This window comes from Asterias rubens, chromosome 6, assembly GCF_902459465.1.
Source record: "Asterias rubens chromosome 6, eAstRub1.3, whole genome shotgun sequence".
Lineage (NCBI taxonomy): Eukaryota > Metazoa > Echinodermata > Asteroidea > Forcipulatida > Asteriidae > Asterias > Asterias rubens.
In genome coordinates, this window is record NC_047067.1 from 5766486 (window position 1) to 5791096 (window position 24611).

The 24611-nt window shown below is 37.8% G+C and overlaps 1 protein-coding gene across 5 annotated transcripts in view; it reads left to right on the forward strand.

Moving 5' to 3' along the window:
• LOC117291430 (SH3 and multiple ankyrin repeat domains protein 1-like) overlaps window positions 1–24611 on the forward strand; it is a 69076-nt gene that overhangs the window by 4846 nt on the left and 39619 nt on the right. For 3 of the 5 annotated variants that reach the window (XM_033773097.1, XM_033773099.1, XM_033773098.1), the window contains exons 1-2: window positions 11344–12152; window positions 14141–16019. In XM_033773097.1, the coding sequence (XP_033628988.1) occupies window positions 15177–16019 (843 nt within the window). In that variant the 5' untranslated portion in view covers window positions 11344–12152; window positions 14141–15176. Of the gene's footprint in view, window positions 1–3872; window positions 3970–7165; window positions 7235–11343; window positions 12153–14140; window positions 16020–20069; window positions 21124–24611 lie in introns of those variants that run through there. The other 2 variants (XM_033773103.1, XM_033773100.1) reach the window with 2 other exon arrangements.

Genomic DNA, 24611 nt, shown 5'->3' on the forward strand with positions numbered 1-24611 from the left:
CTTGATTTTAATTTGTTTTCATGTCAAGCAAATTTACATTGAATCAATGTTGATAAGGCACTGTATGATTGAAGATTAGAATACATTCTACCACTCTCAAGTGCACATTAGACAGGCTTTACAAAAGTACATGTACAGAGTTTACAGAAATGATTAAATTCCACTCTAATTGATGTATGTAAACATGATAAGTTGATCAACGAATTTGGAACGGAATTGTAGTATCCCTGTTCCTGACAATGAATTGCTACGCTATTGGCAGAGGATCTAATCAATCCAGTACTTTACATTTAAGAAATGAAGGCAAACTTTGCATTCATGCCCCCTGGATGAAATATAGACCTGTGTGCACCAGTGTTGTTAGCCACAGTGGGAGGTGCCGGGCGGGCCTGCCCAGAACTAACAAATTTCACCCATCACTCTGAGCAAAATACACTGCGCTGCCAAGCACAGATTTCTCCCAGATTACACTTCAGCAATTATGGCCCCATATCTTAATAACTTGACAATTTTTTGTTGAACTGCTCGCCCTTAGTGGACTAAATTGGATTTAGAGACCACACTAAAATTGGTCTAGCTACAACGCTGGTGTGACCCATTACATGTCTCAGTAGACATTTTGTTTTCCCTTTAAGAAAAGTACGAGCTTAAGTTATACATTGTACAGGTACCCTTAGGAAAAAATGCCTTGCTGTTACAAGAATGGAGTGATGTTCCTATGGTGTATCATATTGGTGTTATAAGAATATAGTACGTAATCCCATGTAATTCTATAATGTTCAGCAATGTTCCAGGGGGAGTAAGTCATTCAAAGGGTTTTGATGACGGATTACTGGAATAACCCTTCAGACCCTTCACCAAATATTTGTCAACTTGATTGAGACATTCGTCTTTCAAGTGCGTAATGAATTTCTTTATGCAACATGAGTTTTTAGAGATGAAAATGCCTGAGTGGCAAGATGTTATCTGCACCCAGTAATGATCTGAAACTATTTTAGTCTTGTATCAATAATCCCCATCAGCTGGGAGGGTAATATTGTATAGAGTGGGAGCAAAAGCAGCATGCTACACACAGTAAGCATTAAAGGAACACGTTGCCTTGGATCGGTCGGGTTGGTCTTTGAAAAGCGTTTGTAACCGTTTGTTATAAAATGCATGATTACAAAGATATTTTAAAAGTAGAATATAATGATCCACACAAGTATCACTCGAAATGGTTTTCCTTTTACCTTGTCGACTAACACGGTCGACCATTTATGGGAGTCAAATTTTTTACTCCCATAAATGGCCGACCGTGTTAGTTCGCAAAGTAAAAGGAAAACCACGCAATTTGTGTGGATCATTGTAATGTATTCTACTTTAAAATCATCTTTCTAACCATGCATTTTATAACAAACAGTTACAAACGCTTTTCAAAGACCAACTCGACCTATCCAAGGCAACGTGCTCCTTTAAAGTGGTTTAATACTTTTTGTAGATCAAGTTTTTGGCCATGACATGAATCCCTACTCACTGTGAATGACGTAATATTATTTACCTCTAGCAGTTTCAGGGAGCAAAGTTTTCAGTACCCAAAAGAGTCCCTTTAAACAAATTATTTAAAGACACTGTACACTATTGGTATTGTAAAAGACCAGTCTTCTCATTTGCTGTATCTCAACATACATGTATGCATAAAATATCAAACCTGTGAAAATTTGAACTCAATTGGTCGTCGAAGTTGCGAGATAATAATGAAAGAAAAACACCCTTGTCACACGTGGTATGTGCATTCAGATGCTTGATTTCGAGACCTCAAAATATAATTCTGAGGTCTCAAAATCAAATTCGTGGAAAATTATTTGAACTTTCTCGAAAACTACATGTATGTCGCTTCAGTGGGAGTTGTTTTTCACAATGTTTTATGCTATCAACAGCTCTTCATTATTCTTTACCAAGTAAGTTTTTATGCGAATAATTATTTTGAGTCATTACCAATAGTGTCCAGTGCCTTTAACATTGACTATTCTGGATGGTCCATTCTATGTCTGGTGCTCGGGCATTGTTAGTGATTACATGTGGCATCTCGTTTAGCCAACGACCCCCCCCCCCCCTTAGCTGATACCAGCAAAACAAAAATACAGATCCTGTAGTCGTTATGGTGACCACTCACACTCACATGTACATAAACTCAAGCTAAGAGCATATACAGGAAGCAGGGACCCGGCAGCAGTCGCCATAGAAACAAAACCCACTTTCTCAAACAGGGCGATGTCAAGAATGTTTTTTTTAGAGGAAACATTTGGGCGCCCTAAACTGCAGTAGGCTGACTCTCGTTTCCTGGGAGGAAGGAAGCTGTGAGAAGAAAAAGTTCTGTTTTTGGAAGCACTTCTGAAACGTGGCCAATCGTTTTAAAATTACCGTTCAATGGAGCAAGGGAATGACTGTATGGTTTGGGGTTCTTCTCGCAACACAAAGCTTTTAAAAGCAAACTGGTATTAATTTGTAATGTAACAACAACAGTTTTTATGTTAATTAAAACTGCAACAGGTGTATTTTGTACAGGAAGGCTAGCTGTTTACAGGGTACATTAAACCTGGGTCCTTTCTATGTACATATCTATGATTTAAAAACATGTACATGAAAATGTCTTTGTTGGGTTTGATTGTCATTAACATAGGCACACATGTATATAATGTACCTTTTAAAAGTGGATTATGACCCTTGGCCAAAATTATTTTTGGTAATTTGGATGATTTTATAAAAATGGACTTAAAGTTTTGTGTAGATGCCAAAACTGCATGCAAAGAGACCAGCCGTCGATTTCACCAAACTCTTCCTAACTTAGGATTAATCTTAGGACTTAGGACGAGTCCCAACCCTGCACTGTAGCATGCAGACCTTAAACAGCTACCTGAGCGGAATGTTTTCAACAGAAATGGTATTTTACCTAAAGGTTTTTTTAAAAACTAAACACACTTCTGCCGTTGAGAGCGGGCGTCAAAGGACAATACCGCTGACGTCATTTGTGGGAGTTTGCTTTGTTATACATCCACACTGCAACAAAGCGGCTTTATCTACTTTTGACGTTTTGAGAGTGATTACGTAACGGGGCTTTTCGCAAATCTCGCAGAAAAGCTCTGGACAAGGGCATACAAAATGATTGTTTTTTTACACAATTGAAACCTATTTATAATCATATGACTCGATTTCCTTATTCATCGAAAACATTTTAAGTGGAATTCAGCAAAGTTCACGACTTGACATTTTCGTTCAAGCAGGTCTTTAAGATTAATCCTAAGTTAGGATGAGTTACTCGTCCTAACTCGAGATAGGATTAATCCTAGCGTTTCGTGAAATCGGCTGCAGCCAATTGAAGCTCCAAACTAACTAATGGTTGTATTGGGAGAATCACTCAAGTACAGTCGGCGGAATCTAAACAATTGGTCAATGTGTATGGTGCATGGTATGATATTGCAGCACAAAGATTCGTACAAATGTACAGATCGACTGTCATTTTCTTATTTTATTAGAATCCTTCCGACGTTTCAATTCTGCAGACAATTGTTACTTGTTAGGTCAAGGTAACCCTTTACATTCCATTTGAAGGTTTCATACTTTCACTATTATGTTTTCCTTCAGCCGTCGTATTATACCATGGAGGAAGGCCTTCATGATTATACCATTGTAAAAATGGACTCTTCTTGTTCACTGTTCATATGTGTACTTAATTTAGCGGCCTGCTTAATTAAGTGGTCACCTTGGATGGTGTTGTCGCGACGCAAAGTGAACAGCTTTGAAAAAACATCTGCTGATAAAAATAAACATACTTTTTTAGGGTGTGCATTGTATATTTGTTGATCAGATCGTTTTCTTTCTAATCCTCATTTCAGTTTCATCGCTGGATTGTTGTGTTTATTCTTCAAAACAAGGCCCCCTGATTCAAGATCCAAGTTTTGACACAAATTTTGGAGAAACTGTGGAGAAACTGTAAGTACTGACTTTATTAGTTTGATTATTATTTTATTAGCCTTTATAACTCTAATATATGATGAATCTAGATTTCATTTAAAAGGGAAGGTACACGTTTCGTAATTACTCAAAACAAATACTAACTTAAAAACTGATTTGGTAGAGAGCATTGGAGAGCTGTTGATAGTATAAAACATTGTGAGAAAGGGTTCCCTCTGAAGTAGCATAGAAATTGAAATAGAGGTAATTTCTCACTAAAATAATAAAAGACTTCGAGCTAGTAGAAGTCTTTTATTCCTATCTGAAAGCACACAAATTCGTCCGACAAGGTTTTTTTTTCTTTCATCATTTTCTCCCAACTCCGATGACCAGTTGAGTTCAAATTTTCACAGGTTTGTTATTTTATGCATTATATGTTGAGATACACCAAGTGAGAACACTGGTCTTTGACAATTACCAATAGTGTACCTTCCCTTTAATTGCCTACTAAATGTAAAATTATAATTCGCCTAGTTTGTGGTGTCAGCATGCGAGTTTCAGACCATTTAAACTCTTTCATGCATGTGATTCACTGACTAGTTACTAGCTAGTAGAAGTCTTTTATTCCTATCTGAAATCACACAAATTCGTCCGACAAGGTTTTTTTTTCTTTCATCGATTTTCTCCCAACTCCGATGACCAGTTGAGTTCAAATTTTCACAGGTTTGTTATTTTATGCATTATATGTTGAGATAATACACCAAGTGAGAACACTGGTCTTTGACAATTACCAATAGTGTACCTTCCCTTTAATTGCCTACTAAATGTAAAATTATAATTCGCCTAGTTTGTGGTGTCAGCATGCGAGTTTCAGACCATTTAAACTCTTTCATGCATGTGATTCACTGACCGGTCGCCTGGTACAGGCTTAAATCCCTTCAAAAAAAAGAGTTGTAAAATGAAATAAATAATGATAGCAGGACCACACAGTTTTCAGAATGGGAAAGAGGACTCTTGAGGGTGCTATTGTGACCTGTTTAAAAAAAAAAAAACAATGTGTCCATAATCCATACATGATCAATTTGTCACAAAAATAGATGGTGCATGCAAATAATTAAAATTTGTACCTTACTTGAAAGCGGGTGTTAAAGTCAATGGAGGCCAATGCCAAGATACAACGTTGTTGCATGGAATTTTTTGTGTGAGATACAACTTTTTACAGTATCATTATGTGACATTGGTGCACTGACACGATATTGTCCAAAGTGATTTCACACTTGGTCAGACCGAGCTGACATAAAGTAAATAGGTAACCGGGGGTGCATTGTGGACTCAAATTTGTTGATGTTTTTGACGAAGCACGCTGAATCAAAACAAGGTCTTCGGAATGGTTTTTTCTTGGTGTTTATCTTGGTTTTTAAAGCCTGACTGCTATCTGTTTGATTTTCTCTTCATGTTTTTTGTGAAATTATAAAAATTAAAAAGTATTTTGTTTAAATAATTTTTTGCGTATTGTTTGTATCGGCATGCAAATAACATGTACCGGTATAGGCTTATGCATAGGGTGAACCCTGGGACCGGTGAGTATGATCCCACCATCGTCTCAAAAGTCTCCCATCACAGTGTCTTAAGTGATGGTGCTCTTTGCATCTTATTGGGGAGTGAGCCCTCTGTTGTTCAACACCAGTCACCCTTTCAACATTATGTACCATTATCCCCCTGGATTCAGAACAGCCAAAAAACTTGAACAAACTTTCTCAACAAGTGTGTAGGGCCTACTGATTAAAGTTTATGGATCTGACTTAAGGTAATACATGCATCAATGGATGCACATAAAGGAAGATTTTTTGCTGTACAAAAGTTTTTGTTCAGTGGTTTAGAGGAATAACTCTGGTGGTGTATATGTACTTGTATGTTATATTGATTGTGGTCCTTACTGTGTGGCCATGAGAACCAGTCGAAGATCGAACACTGTCATTTTAAACACAAGGTCAAGTTAGTTTTGTACGCAAACATTCTAGGTTGTTTTTCTTTTTCATGTATATTTTGTAGTCATGCAGTACATTATTTTTCTATGTATCATGATGACCTTACTATAATGTTTTTGTTTGCTTTAGATATTAAAAAATGAAAGATGTATTGTAACTTCTGTTGTATGGGGATCTATGACTTTTTCACAAAATCTGTGCATGTGTTTTTATATATTGACCTCTTGCACATATCGCAGCATATTTACTACCTACCTTGGTGCTCAATTAACCTGTGAAGAATGAAATGTTAGGCCTCAGCATATGTGCAGTACAGTGCATAATGTACGTTGGTTTTGGAAATCTCCAAAATGCTTTAATTGTAGACTTTGACAGAACTTTACATTTATTGCAGACGGAGGTATAGAATCAGTGAGCTTTCAGATTAAAACAAATCCAACATTTTTATTTTTTTATTTTTTTTTGTAAACCCAATCTCATAATCTTATTTTAAAGGCATTGGACAATATTGGTAATTTTCAAAGACCAGTCTTCTCACTTGGTGTATCTCAATATATGCACAAAATAAAAAACCTGTGAAAATTTAAACTCAATTGGTCATTGAAGTTGGGAGATAATAATGGAAGACAAAACACCCTTGTCACACGAATGTAGAAGCTTGAATTCAAGACCTCAAAAGCAATTTCTGAGGTCTCGAAATCAAAGTCAAATATTTTAGTGGAAAATTACTTCTTTCTCAAAAACCATGTTACTTCAGAGGGAGCTGTTTCTCACAATGTTTTATACTATCAACAGCTCTCCATTGCTTGTTACCAAGTAAGTTTTTATGCTAACAATTATTATGAGTAATTACCAATAGTGTCCCGGAGTGCCTTTAAAGACGTGCTCTTTATTGAGTTAGTAAATACTGCATTCATCTTCATTGTATGTTTATCATCATCCAATGCTGAAATATAACCCTTGTCCCTCAATATTTCCTTGATATGTTTATTCTAATGATAGAAAAGTATGACATGTATGTTGACCTTTTTTAGTGCGTATGGGGAATCATAAATAAAATTTATCATTGTGCAAATGAGGAAATGAAACTATAAACCTTAAGAAAAAGGAACAACATTCAATATCATACTCTTCTTCTGTGACAGTACACTCCGTGTGTTTATTATTTGGGGCATTTTGAGTTTATATGTTCTAGCTGTTCATTTACAATTTTTGACATCCCCTACTTTATTTTGTTGACTCCATAGATGTTGTCAGCATGAGGGGAAGCCAGGACTGGTAAGGTTTTGCAGACGACTGTGAATGAATTAACTAAGGTAAGATTAGTTTGTAGAAACTAAAGTTTACATGGATACATTGGCTTTGAAATGGCAATTTTTTGCAGTGTCCAGAAGAATGTACTAAAAATATAAATTGTCTTTTGGTGTTTTTTCATCACATGTGTTTGAAATACATAATGACTTCATTTTGTGTAGGTCCACATGTAATTTAGGCGAGGACCTGTTCTTTATTTAGCATGATTTGCCTTCAACTATTTTTAGTGAGTATTCGTTAGCCAGCATGAGCCAGTTCCTGTCTCAATTTATTGGTCTGCAAGCTTTTCTCTGTACGTAAGGTTTCATTTCAACATTGTCTGTTACATATATAGTGGACTTGCAATTTCAAGATGAAAAATCTGTGGGATTTTATATTGAGATTTGTATTGAGAATAATAACTTAGCCACATGGACAGAAATGTTGATAGGTCCGCAGGTGTTGTAAGCCTTTTCCCACTGGACCACTGTAAAGTCGATTCATGCGAATGCGAAGTGAATTTTGACGTCACATGGTTATTTTCGGATAAATTGGGTCTGACAGCAAACTGAGTGTTAAATGAACATACATGTAGGTTGAAGTGTTTGGTTGAAAGTTTCACAGGAATTTTCTGGGGCAATATTCCTATGTAAAGTTGATTCATGCAGTGAATTCACGAAGTGAATTTTGACGTCACATGGTTATTTTCAAAAATGGTATTGCATTCGCAATCGCAGGAAGTATGAACTTGGCCTTTCACACTGGATCTCTTATCCCCTGTAGAATACAGCACTAGGGAGGCTCTGGGAGTGTTTTTTTTATCCCATGGTTACCCCGGCACACTTTCTCACTGTCCTCGTCTAGTAAGTCCTCATTTCACAGGGTTTTGGTTGCATGTTTCAAGAATACCCCAGAGTTTTGTACCACTACCCCTACTTCAGAGTAGGGGCGGCTATTCCCTGGGGTACGCCCCCCCCCCCCCCTCACACTGGAAGTCACAGTGTCCTGACCATAGGGCAAGGACGCTATGGTCTGGCACTGTGATCTCTGTGGTCATTGGGTCTTTTAACCTCACTGTCTGTATTCCAGTGCAGGTCATGCTTTCACACCTTCCTAGTTTCAAAGAAACCTCTTCTCTAAAGGGAGCTAATTGTCAACAACACTTTTGGAGCAAGCTTTGAGTCAGTTGGTGCTGAAAAGACACTGATGATGATAAGCCGCATCCTCAAGGATGCTTGCTGCATGGTACAATGAACTCATTTTGGTCAGCTATGTACATGTATTGTATGGAGTCCTCATTTAACAATGCAAGTGGGGGAATGTTGGGGGGCATGGAGCATGGACCCTTGCTTTAAATAGAGTTAAGGGTTAGGTTAGCATCATATTCAAAGACTAACAAATGACTCAGATCATGCTCAGATGGACTGTGGTTGGACAGGAGCAAAAGTTTGCCAATTCACCACACCTCTGACCCCTTTTAAAGTTGAGAAAATAGGATCAGCTGTTGAAAACTGCTTGTACCTGCGATTTGTTATGATAAATATTTTGGGTTTGTTGGTCTTTGCTCTGTCTTGCCTTAATCTTGTTTGCTTTTGGGGGATTTATACGCCTTTTGGCAACAGTTAATTTTTGCAACTTTTATGCTTTCCTGGGCACTGTTGTTTAACAGATGTTTTTAAATCGTATTTATTTTGTTTTTACATGTAGAAGTTTTGTGAAGTTTATGCTTTAATAAATCTTATTATTATTGTTATTACCAACCAAAAAGGCCAACATATACATTGATTTATACAAAATACAGAAATAAGTTTATTCTGATGTTACAACGACTAGTTTACAGCATAATGCACACTTGCTCACAAAGGTAAACTTTAAACAAGTTTTGAAGGCCCTTGTATACTAGATGGATTTCATGGGAAATCCCAGATTTTTTGTTTTAAATGGTGTGACCTTTTTACTCTTGTTTTTAAACCCTGCCAAACTCTTTGGGAAACAGCCATCATGAATTTCTGCTTTTAAAAACACTGAACACTATCGGTATTCATCAAAATCCAGTCTTCTCACTTGGTGTATCTTAACATATATATACAAAATAACAAACCTGTAAAAATTTGAGCTTGATTGGTCATCGGAGTTGCGAGATAATTATAAAAGAAACAAACACCCTTGTCACACAAAGTTGTGTGCTTTCAGATGCTTGATTTTGAGACCTCAAAATCTAAACTTGAGGTCTCGAAATAAAATTTGTGGAAAATTACTTCTTTCTCAAAAACTACTTCACTTCCGAGGGAGCCGTTTCTCACAATATTTTATACTATCAACCTCTCCCCATTAGTCTTTACCAAGTGAGGTTTTATGCTGATAATTATTTTGAGTAATTACCAATAGTGTCCACTGCCTTTAAGAGAAGGGTTAAAGTCCAGCTGGGTCCAGCAAACTGAGTGTTAAATGAACAAACATGTAGGTTGAAGTGTTTGGTTGAAAGTTTCTCAGGAATTTCCTGGGGCAATATTCCTATTAATTGGCTACATTGTAGGTACATGTAGTGTGAAAGGGGTGTGTGATTACTCAGGCCATGGAGCTGTAGCTCCATGCTTTGATCTACTGGCCGTTCGATCTCCTTCCTTTTTATAGCTCCATACTCTGACTAGTGACAACAACGCAGTCTGTTCTGTTGCTCAAACCATGAAGCTCCTTTTTATAGCTCCATGCTCAAACCATGCCCAAACTGAGACTAAACTGTCGGCACCTATTGTCAATGTTGACCCTCCTCAGAGCAAGGACTTACTTGGTGTTTAGACATGGAAACTACTGGAACTAAGACCTCTGATTTCAACAGTCCCCTTTTCTCATGTTAATAAGATGTTTACTCGGATCTGGTCACTCTCTTTAAAGGGGTTGTTCACTCCCTCATTTGTGGGCAAAAACACTGACCAGTTTGTATGAAATATCACTGAAGAAATTGAGTGTTACAACTTAATTGATAAATGGTTGTTGTCTTTATTGCACATGGTATTTGTTAATACAGTATTTTACCCGGTTTTGCAAAAAAAGAAAACAACATTTTATATTTTCATGAAGAGGATAATATTTCTGAATGCCTCTGGGGTACAAGTTTTAGGTTTTAAATCTTAATTCCTGGTGATGTACCAAGTAAGATTTTAGGTTGCACGTATTTGTATATAACGCAAGTAAGATTTGTCGTGACTTCATGTAAAAATATATTTTGTGGTGGTGGGTTTGTTCTGCTCAGCGTTTTGGTCAGTTTGTGCTTTGACCGTTTTCTTAAAGGAAACTAGTCTTTAAATCTCCATGTACATGTCGTGATAAGTCTTCTGTTGTGCCTGGTTTCAGGCTCCATTGGAATGCTGCCCCAGCCTCCCCACCAACTCCATTCAGATGTAAATTATATATTTCTCATTTGAAGTGGATGGAGGAAAGGAATTCTGTCTGAGATTTTTCTTTGTGTATCAATGATGCCTGGGGTGGATGAGGGAGGGGGATATCTTGAGAAGAATGGGTGTTTGACCTCTATTTGGAAAAAGGGGATTATACAGAGGGAGAATTGGAACTTTGTCAGTTGGCGACAGACTATTCCTGTGTCCTGGTTGGCATGAGCAGGGACATGTTGAGCCAACATTTAGGCTGATAAAGTGGAAAGCTCCAAGGATCAGGCTATTTAAGTAGTGTCAAGCAAAGCCCGTCTTTTTTCGCCGTGCTCGTGAGAGAAGCTTCACTGCTAATATCTCTTGGATTGAAGCATTAAGTTGTCAGGCAGCTTCTGAAGCAAGGAATGTTACTCTTGCTAGACCAGCCGATGTGCTCCTGAGGCTTCAAATTTTATACAGAAAATTGGTTGTCAATGAGATGAGGAAACCAGCCAGCAACCGGAAATAAAGCAACATCGTAACTTCAATACAGGAAACAATTATGATTAGGATAATCATGGAGGTAGAACCACGGTAGAACTATCTCCATGGGATAATCATGGAGGTAGAATGTACACACATAAAGTTGGAGATAAGAAATGATTCTTTTTTTAGTGTGATTCAGCTGCATTGCTGCTGTTCAGACAGTGTGATTCTGGACCATCAAAGAATTCTTTGAAAGATTGTCATCAAAGTTTTCGCTTTCACGAATGTTGTGTGTAGAAGCTTTCAACGAAGCCAGTGAACTGTGGTACCAAAAGCAGTTCAACCCAATTTTGTCAGTCACAAACTCACAGCCTATTGTTTGTATTGCTGATTTAAATGCATCAGTGATGTACTATGTTCCTGTACACCCACTACCCAGTGCCTTTTATCAAATAGGTCTCTCTTTGATTAACTCTGAGTTTGGATGACAAAGGATTGGTAGGCTGCTCTCTGGAGCGGAAACTTTATTGGGCTGAAGGTTAACTGAACATTGGTAACGCTGGAATGCTGTTACCACACATGATACTTCAAACCCTTGAAATCTTAATTGGGTCTGGTGTCCACACTGGAAGCAGAGACCACAGACCAGTTCCAAGGATCAATCAGTGGTCAGTCTATGATTGCTTTGGTGTACTTTGACCGAAGTTTCTGATTTTTAGTTACTGCTAGACTAGACGTCCAAAGGATCTTTGTGGAAGCCATTGCGCTGATCTTTATTGTGAAAAAGTATTAGCAGAACATGTTAGTCTGCGTAGTTGTGCAAACACCATCGCCACTACTTCACCCAAGGACATTTTTCTCGGGATAATAGAGACGTGAGGCTTGCTACAAATAACAGGGCACAGCTTTCAAATAAAGCCATTGTGATTCAGCTCCTGTGCAGACGAAACTGTATTTTTCTTCGGCCGCCATTTTTGGTTTGTCCTGGAGCGTTTCTACTGCAATAATAAAACCAAAGTTTCCTGAGAATCCAGAGACGAAACATAAAAGTCAGGCTGCCTCGATCTGGAGCAGACACCAAAATTGGGTAAGTGCCTTTATAATTGATTCCTTTGTACAATTTGAAATTCTGCTGATGAGCGCAAATTAAGGTTTTTGCAATAAAATATTAAATATATCAGAAACATTTTCTGTATCATGCGACCACTTTTTCATTCGTTATGAAATAAAGTAGTGAGAAAATAGAATTAACTTTTGCAAAGTGCTTACTATAAGCAACCAAAAGGACCTATGGTGTAACTGTCAAAGGTTGTTGATAGCCTGACGTTGCGACCCTAGCAAAGTCTTTTTCCAAGGGAACATCAGGCCATCAACTATTTTTTATTTTTTTTTTTAATAAACTAACATCTAGTTTACTCAAATGGGGGTAACATGAGTGGAAAAATAGTAAGTTATGGCAGGATATGAAAATCTTTCCCAAATATCCGACATAAAAGTTTTTGAACTGCATGCATTTGCTTTTAAAAGTGAATTTGTTAGATCACTGTTCTTTTTCAAAATCAACTTTTTTACAATTTCAAAGGGGTGTTTTTATAAGGTGCTGCTGTGAACTTTTGCAATTTGACAGAAGCAAGGGAAGTTCTTGCATAACTGCTTCATAAATTTTTGGTCTGGTCCTCAATATTCCATCATTCCAATTAAGTGTTCTTTCTTGTAGGAAAGAGTCATGCATTTCTAGGTATTCCTGACCTTCTTTTAAGGAAAATTTTTTCTGTAGGTTTGAGAGTCTTCAAATTCAATAGGGTAGACTGTACATGTAGTATACTACTGTACATAGTAGTACAGCCACTTCAAAATTCAGTTTCGGATGATGGTTGGGACAGCATTACAAAAAAAAATGAAAGAATACCTATATATAGAATTTGTATATAGAAGTATTTAACAAAATTATGTTTTATGAGTTACAGGGAATTATCATGGTTGGTTTCTCATGCAGAGTAGGACTTTTTGTCATAAACAGAAGAATAGATTTCTTGTGATGAATAGATTCTTTTCAAGTACACACCCCTACAAATTAGAAATGTTTGCTTCAGCGGAAAAAACCCACTCTTGTGCGATCTCCAAGAAACTGGCCTTCAGTTAGTCTAATACCTATTGATACCTGAAATAAAAGCTTGCCACAGACACTCACGCATAATACCCTGTTATTTTACAGTTCAACAAAAGCACTCAACACCAAGAATGTCAAATATTTCCTGACAGATTTGCACAAAGCAGTTAGTGTTCGTCACAAAAGGTCGTAAATGCACCTGCATACCACACTTACAAAAGTTGACTTTTGGGTTTTTTGGCACATACCTTATGTCAAAAATCAACTCAAACTAAAATCAAATTTATATCTTAGTTTGATATCATGTAAATCACGCTGGAATTTCTCCTCAAATACTTTGTTTTTTACACCTTTTTATTTTTTTAGCAGTGCCTTTTATTCATGGAATATCTATCCATTTACATTCAGAAAGAAAATGTATTCATGGAATTGGAAAGGGTTTATTTGATTCCCTTAATCTTCCACCTCACTGCTGTATAAAATAACACAGGATGTGGAGATGAATTTGGAGTTTCAATAATTTGAATTGCAAATTGTTTAGTATCAGCTTTCAATGTTCACTAAGTGTCAATTGTAAGACAGTCTCAAAGGACAACAATAACAAGATGGGGTTGTATGAATATTTTTTAGATCAATTTCCTAAATAAGTAAACATGCCGTTGAAATTTACTTTGCTTTCTGTGCTTTGGTTCTCTTGCTAATATCTGGTTTGCTAATTCTCTTAAGGGTTTTTGATCAAAAGCAGCCTCGTCAAAAATGTCTTTAAAAATTCAGCATTTTAAAACACAAATTTTTCTTGGAGTCGAACAAATTAGAGATTAACACTGAGTTGGCATTAGACTGACAGGGGAACTTATAGGCCTATGTCAAATATTGTAAATTATTATGTCTAATGTATGATAATCAATGTACATTACATAAATAATTATCACCTTGTGTAATGTTTGTAATCTTTCTCCCCACAGGCTCTACTGAATGATAACAACCAAGATGCAAATCAAGAAAGAGGGAACTTTCTTCGCTAGCTAACCAGACGAGGAAAGTGTAAGATAACTACATGTTGGAAAAATACAGGAATGACCATCATAAAGAAGTAATAAGGCCTTAAAAATAGTATCTTGAAAGACAGTAACTTTTGTAAGAATCTTGTCTGAAAAACAACAAACTTAAACCGGTGTCGTCATCTCATCATTTCTTCCTCTCTCATCCTCGGGGAAAAACACAAAAGAGACCCTCGTAGTTTGCCTTCGGGCAATACAAATTAAGACTATTTGATTCCAATCAGCTTAAGGAAGTATCTCACTTGAGGAAATCCAAGTAGTGAGTGAGCGCAGCTGCGATTCTTCCTCTCTGCGGGGACCATGTCAAGATCTTGAATTCCCAGAGGGTCGGACGGCAGTATTATCTGGTAATACCAACAAGGAAGTTCAGCCAGTGTTTTGATGGCGCTGCAGCCAAAATAAGTTTGACACTGTGTTTGTGATAAATGTCAGCAGATGTCTTAAAGATACAGGGTGTCGTTTAAGTTTTTCTTGTGGCTTTCTTATTTAAATGTGGTCACAAGATTAGTTATTCCTTCAAACCCCTGTCTTTAAAGAAATTTGGGCGTGTATGAACCTGCTCACCCAGATAGAGATCCCCCGACTCTTGATTGACTTTTGTAACATCTTAAAATTCAAATGGGTAAGATGTCGCCCAAAGATCATGGAATGAACAAGTGGAAAGCTTGATCGACTTGTTAAGATCGTCACAATCGGTTTCCTGTGCAGGAAGTAAAACCTTAACAGGAAAGGGGGCCCCTCCCGTCCGTTGAGATTTAACAAGCCCTACGCCCAACTTCAGAAGAAGTGGTGACCCCTTTTTTCCAAATCAATGATGCCAAGTTTAGCCCACCTCAACTTATTCAGAGTGACTTATTTTTTACTTTGGTTAAGACACACAGCTTAAGTGAAGCATCACATCGTTGAAGGATTATTTGTAGTCCTTATTATAGCACCAACCATGGAAAGGCAATTTGACCGTCCGCTCAAAACGTTCTCTCACCATTCTAACGAGACGCTAAATCAAAAGATGAAGACTTTCAGCAGTGCGCCAAGTTTGGTGAGAGACCAGAGCACACCCAAGACTAAACATTACACTCCACGCACTCCACCTGTTGTGAAATCACAATGGAAGTTTACTGTTGCTCCCCAAATGGTCAGTGATCCCGCCAATGAGGCGCAGTATGAAGTGATAATGAGCGCCAATGAAACAACGAGCCAAATGAATGGAAGAACTAAACCTAAGGTTCCCCCTCCAGTCTCAACCGTCAGTAACAATCCCAACGAGCCGCAGTATGATACGATAACGAGGAATGGGAGTATCCCAAACTTAACAAGCAGAGAAACACCCGACAGTACTGATGGTACCAAGGAACCCTCGTGGCGTCAGTTAAATCAATCACTTGAACAACTCTTTAGCCCTACCGCTGATGCAAAACATGCAACTCCAACACAATCACTGGCAAATTTCAAACAAATGAACGGCAGGACCGCATCCAAAGGACCATCCCCCACGGAGGAACCAAAACCAAACGAAGTCCAGCAAACTAAACCTCTGCCAAATTACTACAAGTACAAGATCAAGTCAGCAATATACCATCGACGGCAACCCGATCCCGCATACCTCCATCTTCTAGGAATTATAAACGTTCTCAGCCACAAACTAGCTTATGTCGAGGAGAAATTAAATTGCCAAGATGAGATGCAGACGACAATTAACTTTGAGGAAATTGGTGAATCTTCTACTGATGAGATTGTCTCGTCTTTGAACGAAACTGCCGCAGAATCCCCAATCAAGACAAATGTAAGTGGAAGAAGTTTCTTTATTTTCCTTTCCCCGGCAGGAAATTGGTGTTAAGGCAGGTGTAAGTGTTTGATCGTAGGATCTTTTTTTTGTTTCCGATCTTTAGGTTATTGAGTTATTTTGGCTTGATTACGCACAGTCTCGTGCGTATGTATCGCCCTATATTAAGGATTTTCTTCATTTAGTACTTTCATGGAATCAATTGTGAACATATCAAAGGCAGTTGAAATGTCTGGAAACTACTTTTTTCGAAAGTCATTGAAAAGGTTGTGGAACACTTTCCATTATAAATTATGGTACAACAAGACTCATCCTTGTGAAAAAAATACATACATTTAAAAAGGATCTTCTTTCTTTCTGTCCTGACCTTATAAAACAAGTGTTGTGCCTTTTGCAGGTCTTAAATGTAATGTGTTTTATTAATCTGTGAAGGCACGGGAGCCTTAAAAGTACGTTTCTGCTACAAATTTATGAACTGCTGGGTTCTGTACTCAAACCAGTAAATACTGTGTATTTCAATTATTTATTTGTTTTGCCATTTGTTTAGCCTCTGGTTTGCCTAGTTTCTGTTTTTCAAATTCTGGCTTTGATCAGACAACTTAATTCTGAATGAACTAGTCTGAACTTTGTCACTCTGTGTTAGGTTGGCATAGTGATAACATTGAACATGCACAGTTCTATTTTTAATGTTCCATTGTTTATGGTGCACTTTATGTTGTCCAATTTCATCCCATGTAAATGTAAGACATGCCAAATGTTAACCCCCTGAGGCCTGCTCAGGGTAATAAATAACCAAATACTTTATCCCCTCCTGCATAAAAACCTCCACCTCTCATCACCCCTCTCAGCACCCCACGGACTGCTTTTACTCCTCTCAAGCAGGTAGTCTTTAAAGGGAAATGTGCAGACAGTCAAGGTCTTGAGAAAGGCAAGCCTTTTTTTACACTGCTGAGCCAATTGGGAACATTTGGAACACTCGGTGGCAGCAGACTTACCAGGTGAACCCACTGTTTTCGGTAATGTGCGCATGCCTGGAAATTTTCCTGGTAAGTTGTCCCCCTTCCTGGTGAAGCGTTCCAAAGTCTCCCATTCCCTGGAAATAAAACCCAAGGAAATTCCTGGGATTTTTAACCCCACCGCAACCCCATGTTCTTTGCACACTTGTCTTGATGACAAGCAGGGGAAACTTCTTCCCTAGGGAAATAGCTTTTCAAGGGGAACTAATTTGATGATTTTATTCACACTTGATGGTAGTTTGCTGAGGAAGTAGGACAAAGTTTGATTTGCTTTGTCAGAACAAATAATCTTGATTAGGCATGATGATACATGTACTTCACGGAGGCAACAAAGGTGATTGCCTTCATGCTCCGTCATCATTGCCTTGGTGCCCTTAAAATGCTCTAAATGATAGAAATTTACATTTTATTATTATTATTTATTTGGCAGTTTCACACAATCCAAAATTATAAAAAAATTATACAATTTACTCAGAGATGTGCCCTTCTAAAACCAAGTAAGGAGATAATGCCTTGGTGCCCTTGTCCTTTCAAAAAGGCATATAGGCCTGCGGTGACCATCCTCTAAAGTTACATGTAACATCCATATTTATTTGGTGGGGGTCAAATACAGTTACGACATATTGCAAATTAAAATGTTGAAAAGTGGATTTTTGTAAGGATTGTTTTGCTTCAGTACTGTCACTTTAAAATCATGATGTACAAACTACCTTAGGGTACTGATAGCATGTACCAATAATGTTTTCTCAGCTAAATTTTTTTTATTTGGCTGCTGTCAACTTGTTGCCGAGTATAAAAGGCAAAGATAAGAACTGCAAACAGAAACATTTCGTGAGGAAAAACCGAAGATACCATCTGAACCGTTGCCATGAATTGGGATCAAAAGTCAAATAACAAATTTAGACAACATAAAAGTACATTGCTGTTGCACTCAGTGTTGAACTCAATTTGAAGAAAATGTGGGTGACAATTGAAAGAAGATACCTTGGTGTTATTTAATAAATGCAAAAAAATAAAGAGAAAGTATGTAAAACTCCACGCCTTCTTAAAGGCAGTGGACACTATTGGTAATTACTCAAAAGAATTATTAGCATAAAACCTTTCTTGGTGACGAGTAATGGGGAGAGGTTGATGGTATAAAACATTGTGAAAAACGGCTCCCTCTGAAGTGCCATAGTTTTCGAGAAAGAAGTAATTTTCCACGAATTTGATTTCAAGACCTCAGATTTAGAACTTGAGGTCTCGAAATCAACCATCCAAACGCACACAACTTTGTGTGATATTAAGGGTGTTTTTTTCTTTCATTATTATCTCTCAAGTTCGATGACCGATTGAGCTCAAATTTTCACAGGTTTGTTATTTTATGCATATGTTGAGATACACCAACTGTGAAGACTAGTCTTTGACAATTACCATTAGTGTCCACTGCCTTTAATTTAAAAAGAAGTTTTATTTCAAAGAGAAATATAGGCTCTGAGTTTTTTCTTGTTTTCTATACATACAGGACTTCCTTTTCATAGGAAACAACTTAGGGGGTAATTGCCTTCATGCCCCCTGATCATTGCCTTTGTGCACCCTTAAAATGTTCCTGTAGAAACTCAAGTTCCTCTCGCCATAGAGAACTTGGACCACAGCCTCTATGCTCTCACAGAGGTGCCTTTTTTTATCTTTACAAGAACGAATAATGAGTTCTATAATTTAATGTGACTCGCTACAGCAAGTCTCGTTTTCCAATTTCACGTTTTATGGTCTTACTACGGTGTTCCATGCCATAAAGCCAGTGGCATGAATTACAATGGGGCTCAGCCAATATCCTCTGGGCAAACCATGTCAAGGAAAGTTCAGATTTCACAGGTGATGTGCGATTTTACCAAGAGCTTTCACAAATGCTAGGTGAAAAGATCACTCAATTTATTTATTATTACTTGCCTACACCTTAAGTCATGACACAGCTGTGCAGTTTAAATCACAGTCCAGCAGACCAGTCAACAAGAGCACTAAAATATCTTTTAAAAATGTTTAAAGGCACTAGACACGTTTCATCAAATCTCAAAATATATGTAAGCATACAAATTACTTCGTAAGGAGCAGCAACGGAGAGCAGTTGATTAAGACAATGACTCTAAATCATTTGAATCTGAGAAAGACTTCGGTCCTGATGCCTTTCTGTTAAAAATTTGTTCACAGGCTGTTTGGATACTGTGTCCATTCATGAAATTATTTCATTGACACTAACAGTTAAAATGAACCAAAAACCACTCCCTTTTACCAATCCTGTCTCTATGCTTTTACCCATGTCCTTTAACTTGTTACCCTGTGTACGTGTTACCATGGTAATGTGGAATGGTCCGACAAGTCTGTACAAGGCTGGCTACCAGCTGGGCTCACGGAGGCAGGGTACAGTTGGTGTGGGGTTACCAAAGTGGACATTGGGAAAGGACAATTTATTTATACGAAAAAGTCCCCTGGGTAGAAGGTGTGCAATGCTACTACCTAGGCCTTTGGACATTATGAAGTTACTTGATCTTCATCACCTTTTTATAAATTTGCAAGTAAATCATCACTAAACTGTGAGATTTATGGCGGTTTATATAATATGGCTTATGGTTTGTAGTGTGTATTAACACATGTAAAATGCTCAAGGACAGGAAATAAGTTCACTGGTTATCTTTTTTGTGGACCATCCCTGCTGGTGGGGCTCATCTGGAAATTTGGATAAAAAAAAACTCAATTGGTGTTGGTTTGCAGTTACCCATCGAGGCAAGCTGTGATAGTGCCTTGGTTCTCTGTGGGTTATCACAGACATTGATAGTTCAGGGGCGGATGTAGGTTGAGTGTAGAGCCTGGTGGTACAGACTGGTTGGGTAAAGTTACTGACTGATATGTGTAGTTTGTGAACCTTGGCTTGCGGGATGATGGCTGTCTAACAAGATATACAGCTGGTGGATATCAAACCTTAGTGGTTTAAAAAGCCTGTGTTTTGCACTGTGTTACCATGGGAGCTGTGGTGTAACGAGGGTGGAGCTTTGGCAAAAAGGAACCGGGACTATTGCTGATGCTTGTAGCATGGTGTGGATGTGTTTAGGATTGTGTCATAAACTGTGGTGATTGTCCCGATAGAAACAAGGCTGGTTTGATTTGGATGTTTGAGTTTTATCACCAGCTCAGCTGACTGCATGGTTGAGAGGTTTATATTCCCTGCGTGACGTCCAAGGGAATCGTGAAGCAGCTATTGGTACAGCAGGCTGGCATGTGTACCACCACATTAAAAAACAAATCTTTCGCCCTACATAGTTTATGGCAGGATTATATACCAGGTCTCGCTGGGTCTCGGTCTCTTGTTGCTTCAGAGATGGAACTCTGCATGCATATTTGACATAGCATGGGAGTGATTGTCTTCAAACGCCCCAGACGCAGAGTTCAAGCTGATGTTTTATCAGCTTCATGAATACCGAGAAGCAGACTTTGTGATTTGTAAGTTCAGTTGAGTTGTGGTTTACAAGGAGAGGCCAGCTGGGAAGTTCTCATACATCCATCACGTCAACTCCAACAAAGTCTAAACTTTTTCTCATTCATCTTCGTCGAATTGCCGGTGTCGGAGATATCATCCAGTGCTGAGGAATGCGCAGCATTTCGATCTAACGTAAAAATAGCTCCCTTGACAACTGGAGGAGTGGTGATAGGCTGGCCTAATTGGAAGCTGCAGGGAGAGGTATTCAGCTGTGAAGTTCCTCAGAGGGAATTTAGGCTTTGATAATTATTGAACTTTAGAGCAGCGTTAAAAGAAATTCATGCTCATCTGATGTTGGAAAAGCTTAGATTTTGAGGAGTTCTGATCTTAGGAAATAAATACTTTGAGAGCAGTCGTTACATTAGAGAACAGACATCAGAGAACAGTCACCGGAATTGGTTTTGCAACCATCAAGTTTGTTCGGGGGGCTTTTGTGGTGTTTGTTTTCTGAATTGTTATTGAAGCTGAATGATTCTGACTGATCTGGGTTTACTCGGCTCTCCGTGTTGGAATCATGAACCAGCCCTGGACTTACACCAAAGACATCACAAACAGAGAGCTGTATAAAGTGGTCTTGGTATGTAATGTTTCATAGTTTATCATTTAATTTTCTTTTATTAATCTGTACCTCCCCTATACCATAAAAATACTTTCCCCCCAGTTTTGCCTGAGTTTGGTGAATTCACCTTTGTGTCTGTGGCAAAAGACTATGTGTAATTAAGTCAGTGTACATCATGCATCAGTACACTGTGCAAGTCTCGCCCGTAATCAAACTTTGAAACCTGTTGTTTCCATAACCTGAAAAAGAGTAGTCTCGAAAATGTCCAAATATGACGAGACTTGCATAGTCTGTGCCACTGTCAAGAAGCGTTGGTGTTCTGGTATTGGGTTAATGTCCCATGAGTAAATAATTGGTGCCAAGTTTAGGGTTAGTTTTTGTTTGCTTTACTTGTTTACAAATTTACAATGTTTTTGTGTACATGTACAGAGTTTCATTATAGCTTTGGACGTAGACATTTTGTTAACAAATCTTCCTAAAAAAGTAATGTGATATAAAAGTTGAGTGTAAATTTAAACAATCGTAAAAAAAAATTGAAAAATAACAGCTAGTTATTTAGAGGCTGAACACATTAAACGCTATTTTTCACTCACTGTCAAAAAGCTGACCCTGGCATTTTTTCAAAATCTGCTGGTATTATTTATCTTTAAAAATTGACGTCCCGGTAGTACCAGAGTTTACCAGAATCCTTTATACACAACTTGATTAGGGCCCATATATATAAGATTAATATGGCATATTTGCATACAATACCAGTAGATTTGTCTTTATTTTACAGTTGCCTAACTGCAAAATAATAGGAATTTGAAATAGTTCACTTGGGAAAAACTACCAGAAATTACAGTTGGTAAATTTGAACTCCTGTCACGTTAATTTCTGTGGTTGTCTTAATGCATTAGCAGCAGTCTCCCAATTAAGCTACGCTTATCCCCTATGTACTTTAAGACTTCATGTTAAAATCTATCTTGTTTTTCTAAATAAATTTATTCGTTATTGTTAATTTTTTGATTCATGTACAATCATGGATGTACAGCGTTGATCAGCGTTGTAGCCATGTCGTTGTAATTGCCATGCTTTTTTCTTGTCAATCTTAAAAATAAAAAAAAAAGGTTTCTAGGAAACGAAGCCGGCAGTTTAAATTATCTATAAAGGAGCAAGGTCCCATGCTACAAGGTAATAGCTTGGGACTTGATGAACCATAGGACATGAACTTGCTCTATGGTTGGTTGATCCTTGACCTCTTGCTTTTGTTAATTTCTCCCAAGTAGGGCCTATACACTCGGTCAACCTTTAGTTACAGAATGAATCGCCATAACTCACACCTCAAATAATATGCCCCTTCAGCAAGCTGTGTGTTTAGAAAGCCTGTTAGGCCGAGTAAAAAAAAAAACATGTTTCACGTCCGGGTTTTTCAAAAAAAGGAGGAAGAGGGGCTTTTTATTTATTTTTTTTTATTTCAAGATGGCCGCCATTCTTTGTTAAAATGTCAAATATCCATTGTTTTTTCTACTGCTGAAATACACAAAACATAAATGAAACAATTTAGTCGAGGCATTCAGACAAGACATTCAGATTGTATTTGCTGAGATCATTTAAAATAACCCTATTTAAAAAAAAAAAATAAAAATAATGTGCATAAAAAAATAAAATAAAAAATAAAATAAAAAAGGAGGCGGCCTGTAAAAAGGAAGCAGGCGGGGACGCGAAACATGTTTTTTTTTTTTACTTGGCCTTATAAGACCTAGGCCCAATTTTGTTAGAGCTGCTTTTCAAGTGAACCAAAATGCTTCACAACTTTCTGCTTAGCTAAAATAAGCAACATGCCAGTTACTCTTTGTATAGGGCATAGATTATTTGGTATTTTGGCATCTTATTCGGGAAAACCACGTTTTTGTTGTTTTTATTTAATTAGTGCTCAAGCAGCTGTATGAAGTTAGGCCCTTGTCACAATTTTTTTATAGAGCTGTCTAATCCCAAATTAGGCTAAGCACTAAACCAACCTAGCGATACATCATACCTGCATTTGTACCATCTCTGACTTGTGTCCTGCTTACTAAGCACTTTAATCAAAATGTTCTATGTAATATGGCCCTGATGTTGTTTTAAGAAACACAAACTTCTTTCTTTAAAGAATTTTTTTTTCATTTGTCAAATTGTTAGCTGTGTGAATATACCATTCCCTCCCCCAAATAAAACTTTCCTTTAATTCAGTTGTCATGGTAACTGACCTTGGTAATTTCCTGATAAATGAATATTCTCATGTTACAATAAAAGGTTTGAGAAATGTGTTGGCTGAGATAGCTCCTCACCGGTTAAAGAGTTTCTTGTTCTCCAGTGGGTGAAAATTCTAAGAAAAGTATCTGATCCCAGTTGAACCTTCAAGGAAGCTTACTTTTAAGTGTTGGAAAAGGTCTAGTTTACAGGAGTTTATGGCTAGAGGAAGACAAAGGACCATGTAGTGGAGGTTATGTTTTGGTGCCACTGATTTAAACAGAATCTTTTGGAGTGGTTGGTATAGGCCTACATGCATCCAGATTTATGTGTTTTATGCAACACTTCTGTAGAGCAGTGTTTAAGACACGGAACCCAGTCTTTTTTTTTTTTTCAATTTAAACTTGATATCCATACCGGTCTGGAAACCCAATTTGTTGTGGTCTTGGCTGTTTCCAGGTCTCAACTTGGTCGTGGAGCAAAGGTCTCAGGGTTAGCTTTGGAGCTTGTTTTGTTGTTTGTGCTAAGAGATTTGTCTGGGGTTTTATATGCAGTTCTTCACGGAGGCGATTGCCTCCATGTCCCCTGGTCATTGCCTTGGTGCCCTTGAAATGCTCACAGTAGAAGTTTACAATTTCCTCGTAGGGTGCCCTTTATACAAGGAGAAAATACCTTGGTGCCCTTGCCCTTTCAAAACGAAGCATACAGGTCCGAATTACCTTGGTAGCACTGACAACTTTTCTTATGATGAATTTGTTTGCTTTGTGAAATCGAGCCCAACTGGGGAAAGGGGGACTTTGGGGGTTTGTACACGTAGCCCTATACCCATTAATCTTGCTTCTGATTAATCAAACTGATGAGTATTGAAGTTTGAGAAAGTCATTCATCAAGTTTATGCAAACACTTTATCAGTCTAGACCCTTATGGTGAACAATGGTATTTGAACCCTCTTTGGAACTGTTGAAAGCATGTAGAGAATTTTTCGGACAATGAGTGAAAACGGTGCTTGCTTCCAGGTTCACCTACAGTATGAGAGCCCTAGCCTCCATAAATTATAAGTGAAATCCTTGCTCTTTGGTGACACTTGTTCACATTTTTACAGTTCGGAGGTCATATCTTGGTTTGGTTACATTCCATTCTTGTTAGCTCAGTTTCATACTAAACCACAGTTTAACAATGGGTTGTAGTGTTCCAATATAATATGTAATTAAAAATGTTGCGCTAGACATAACATTAAAAAAACACACCACACATTGTTGACTTTGTTGTGTGCTAAAAGTAAACCTATTGCAAAT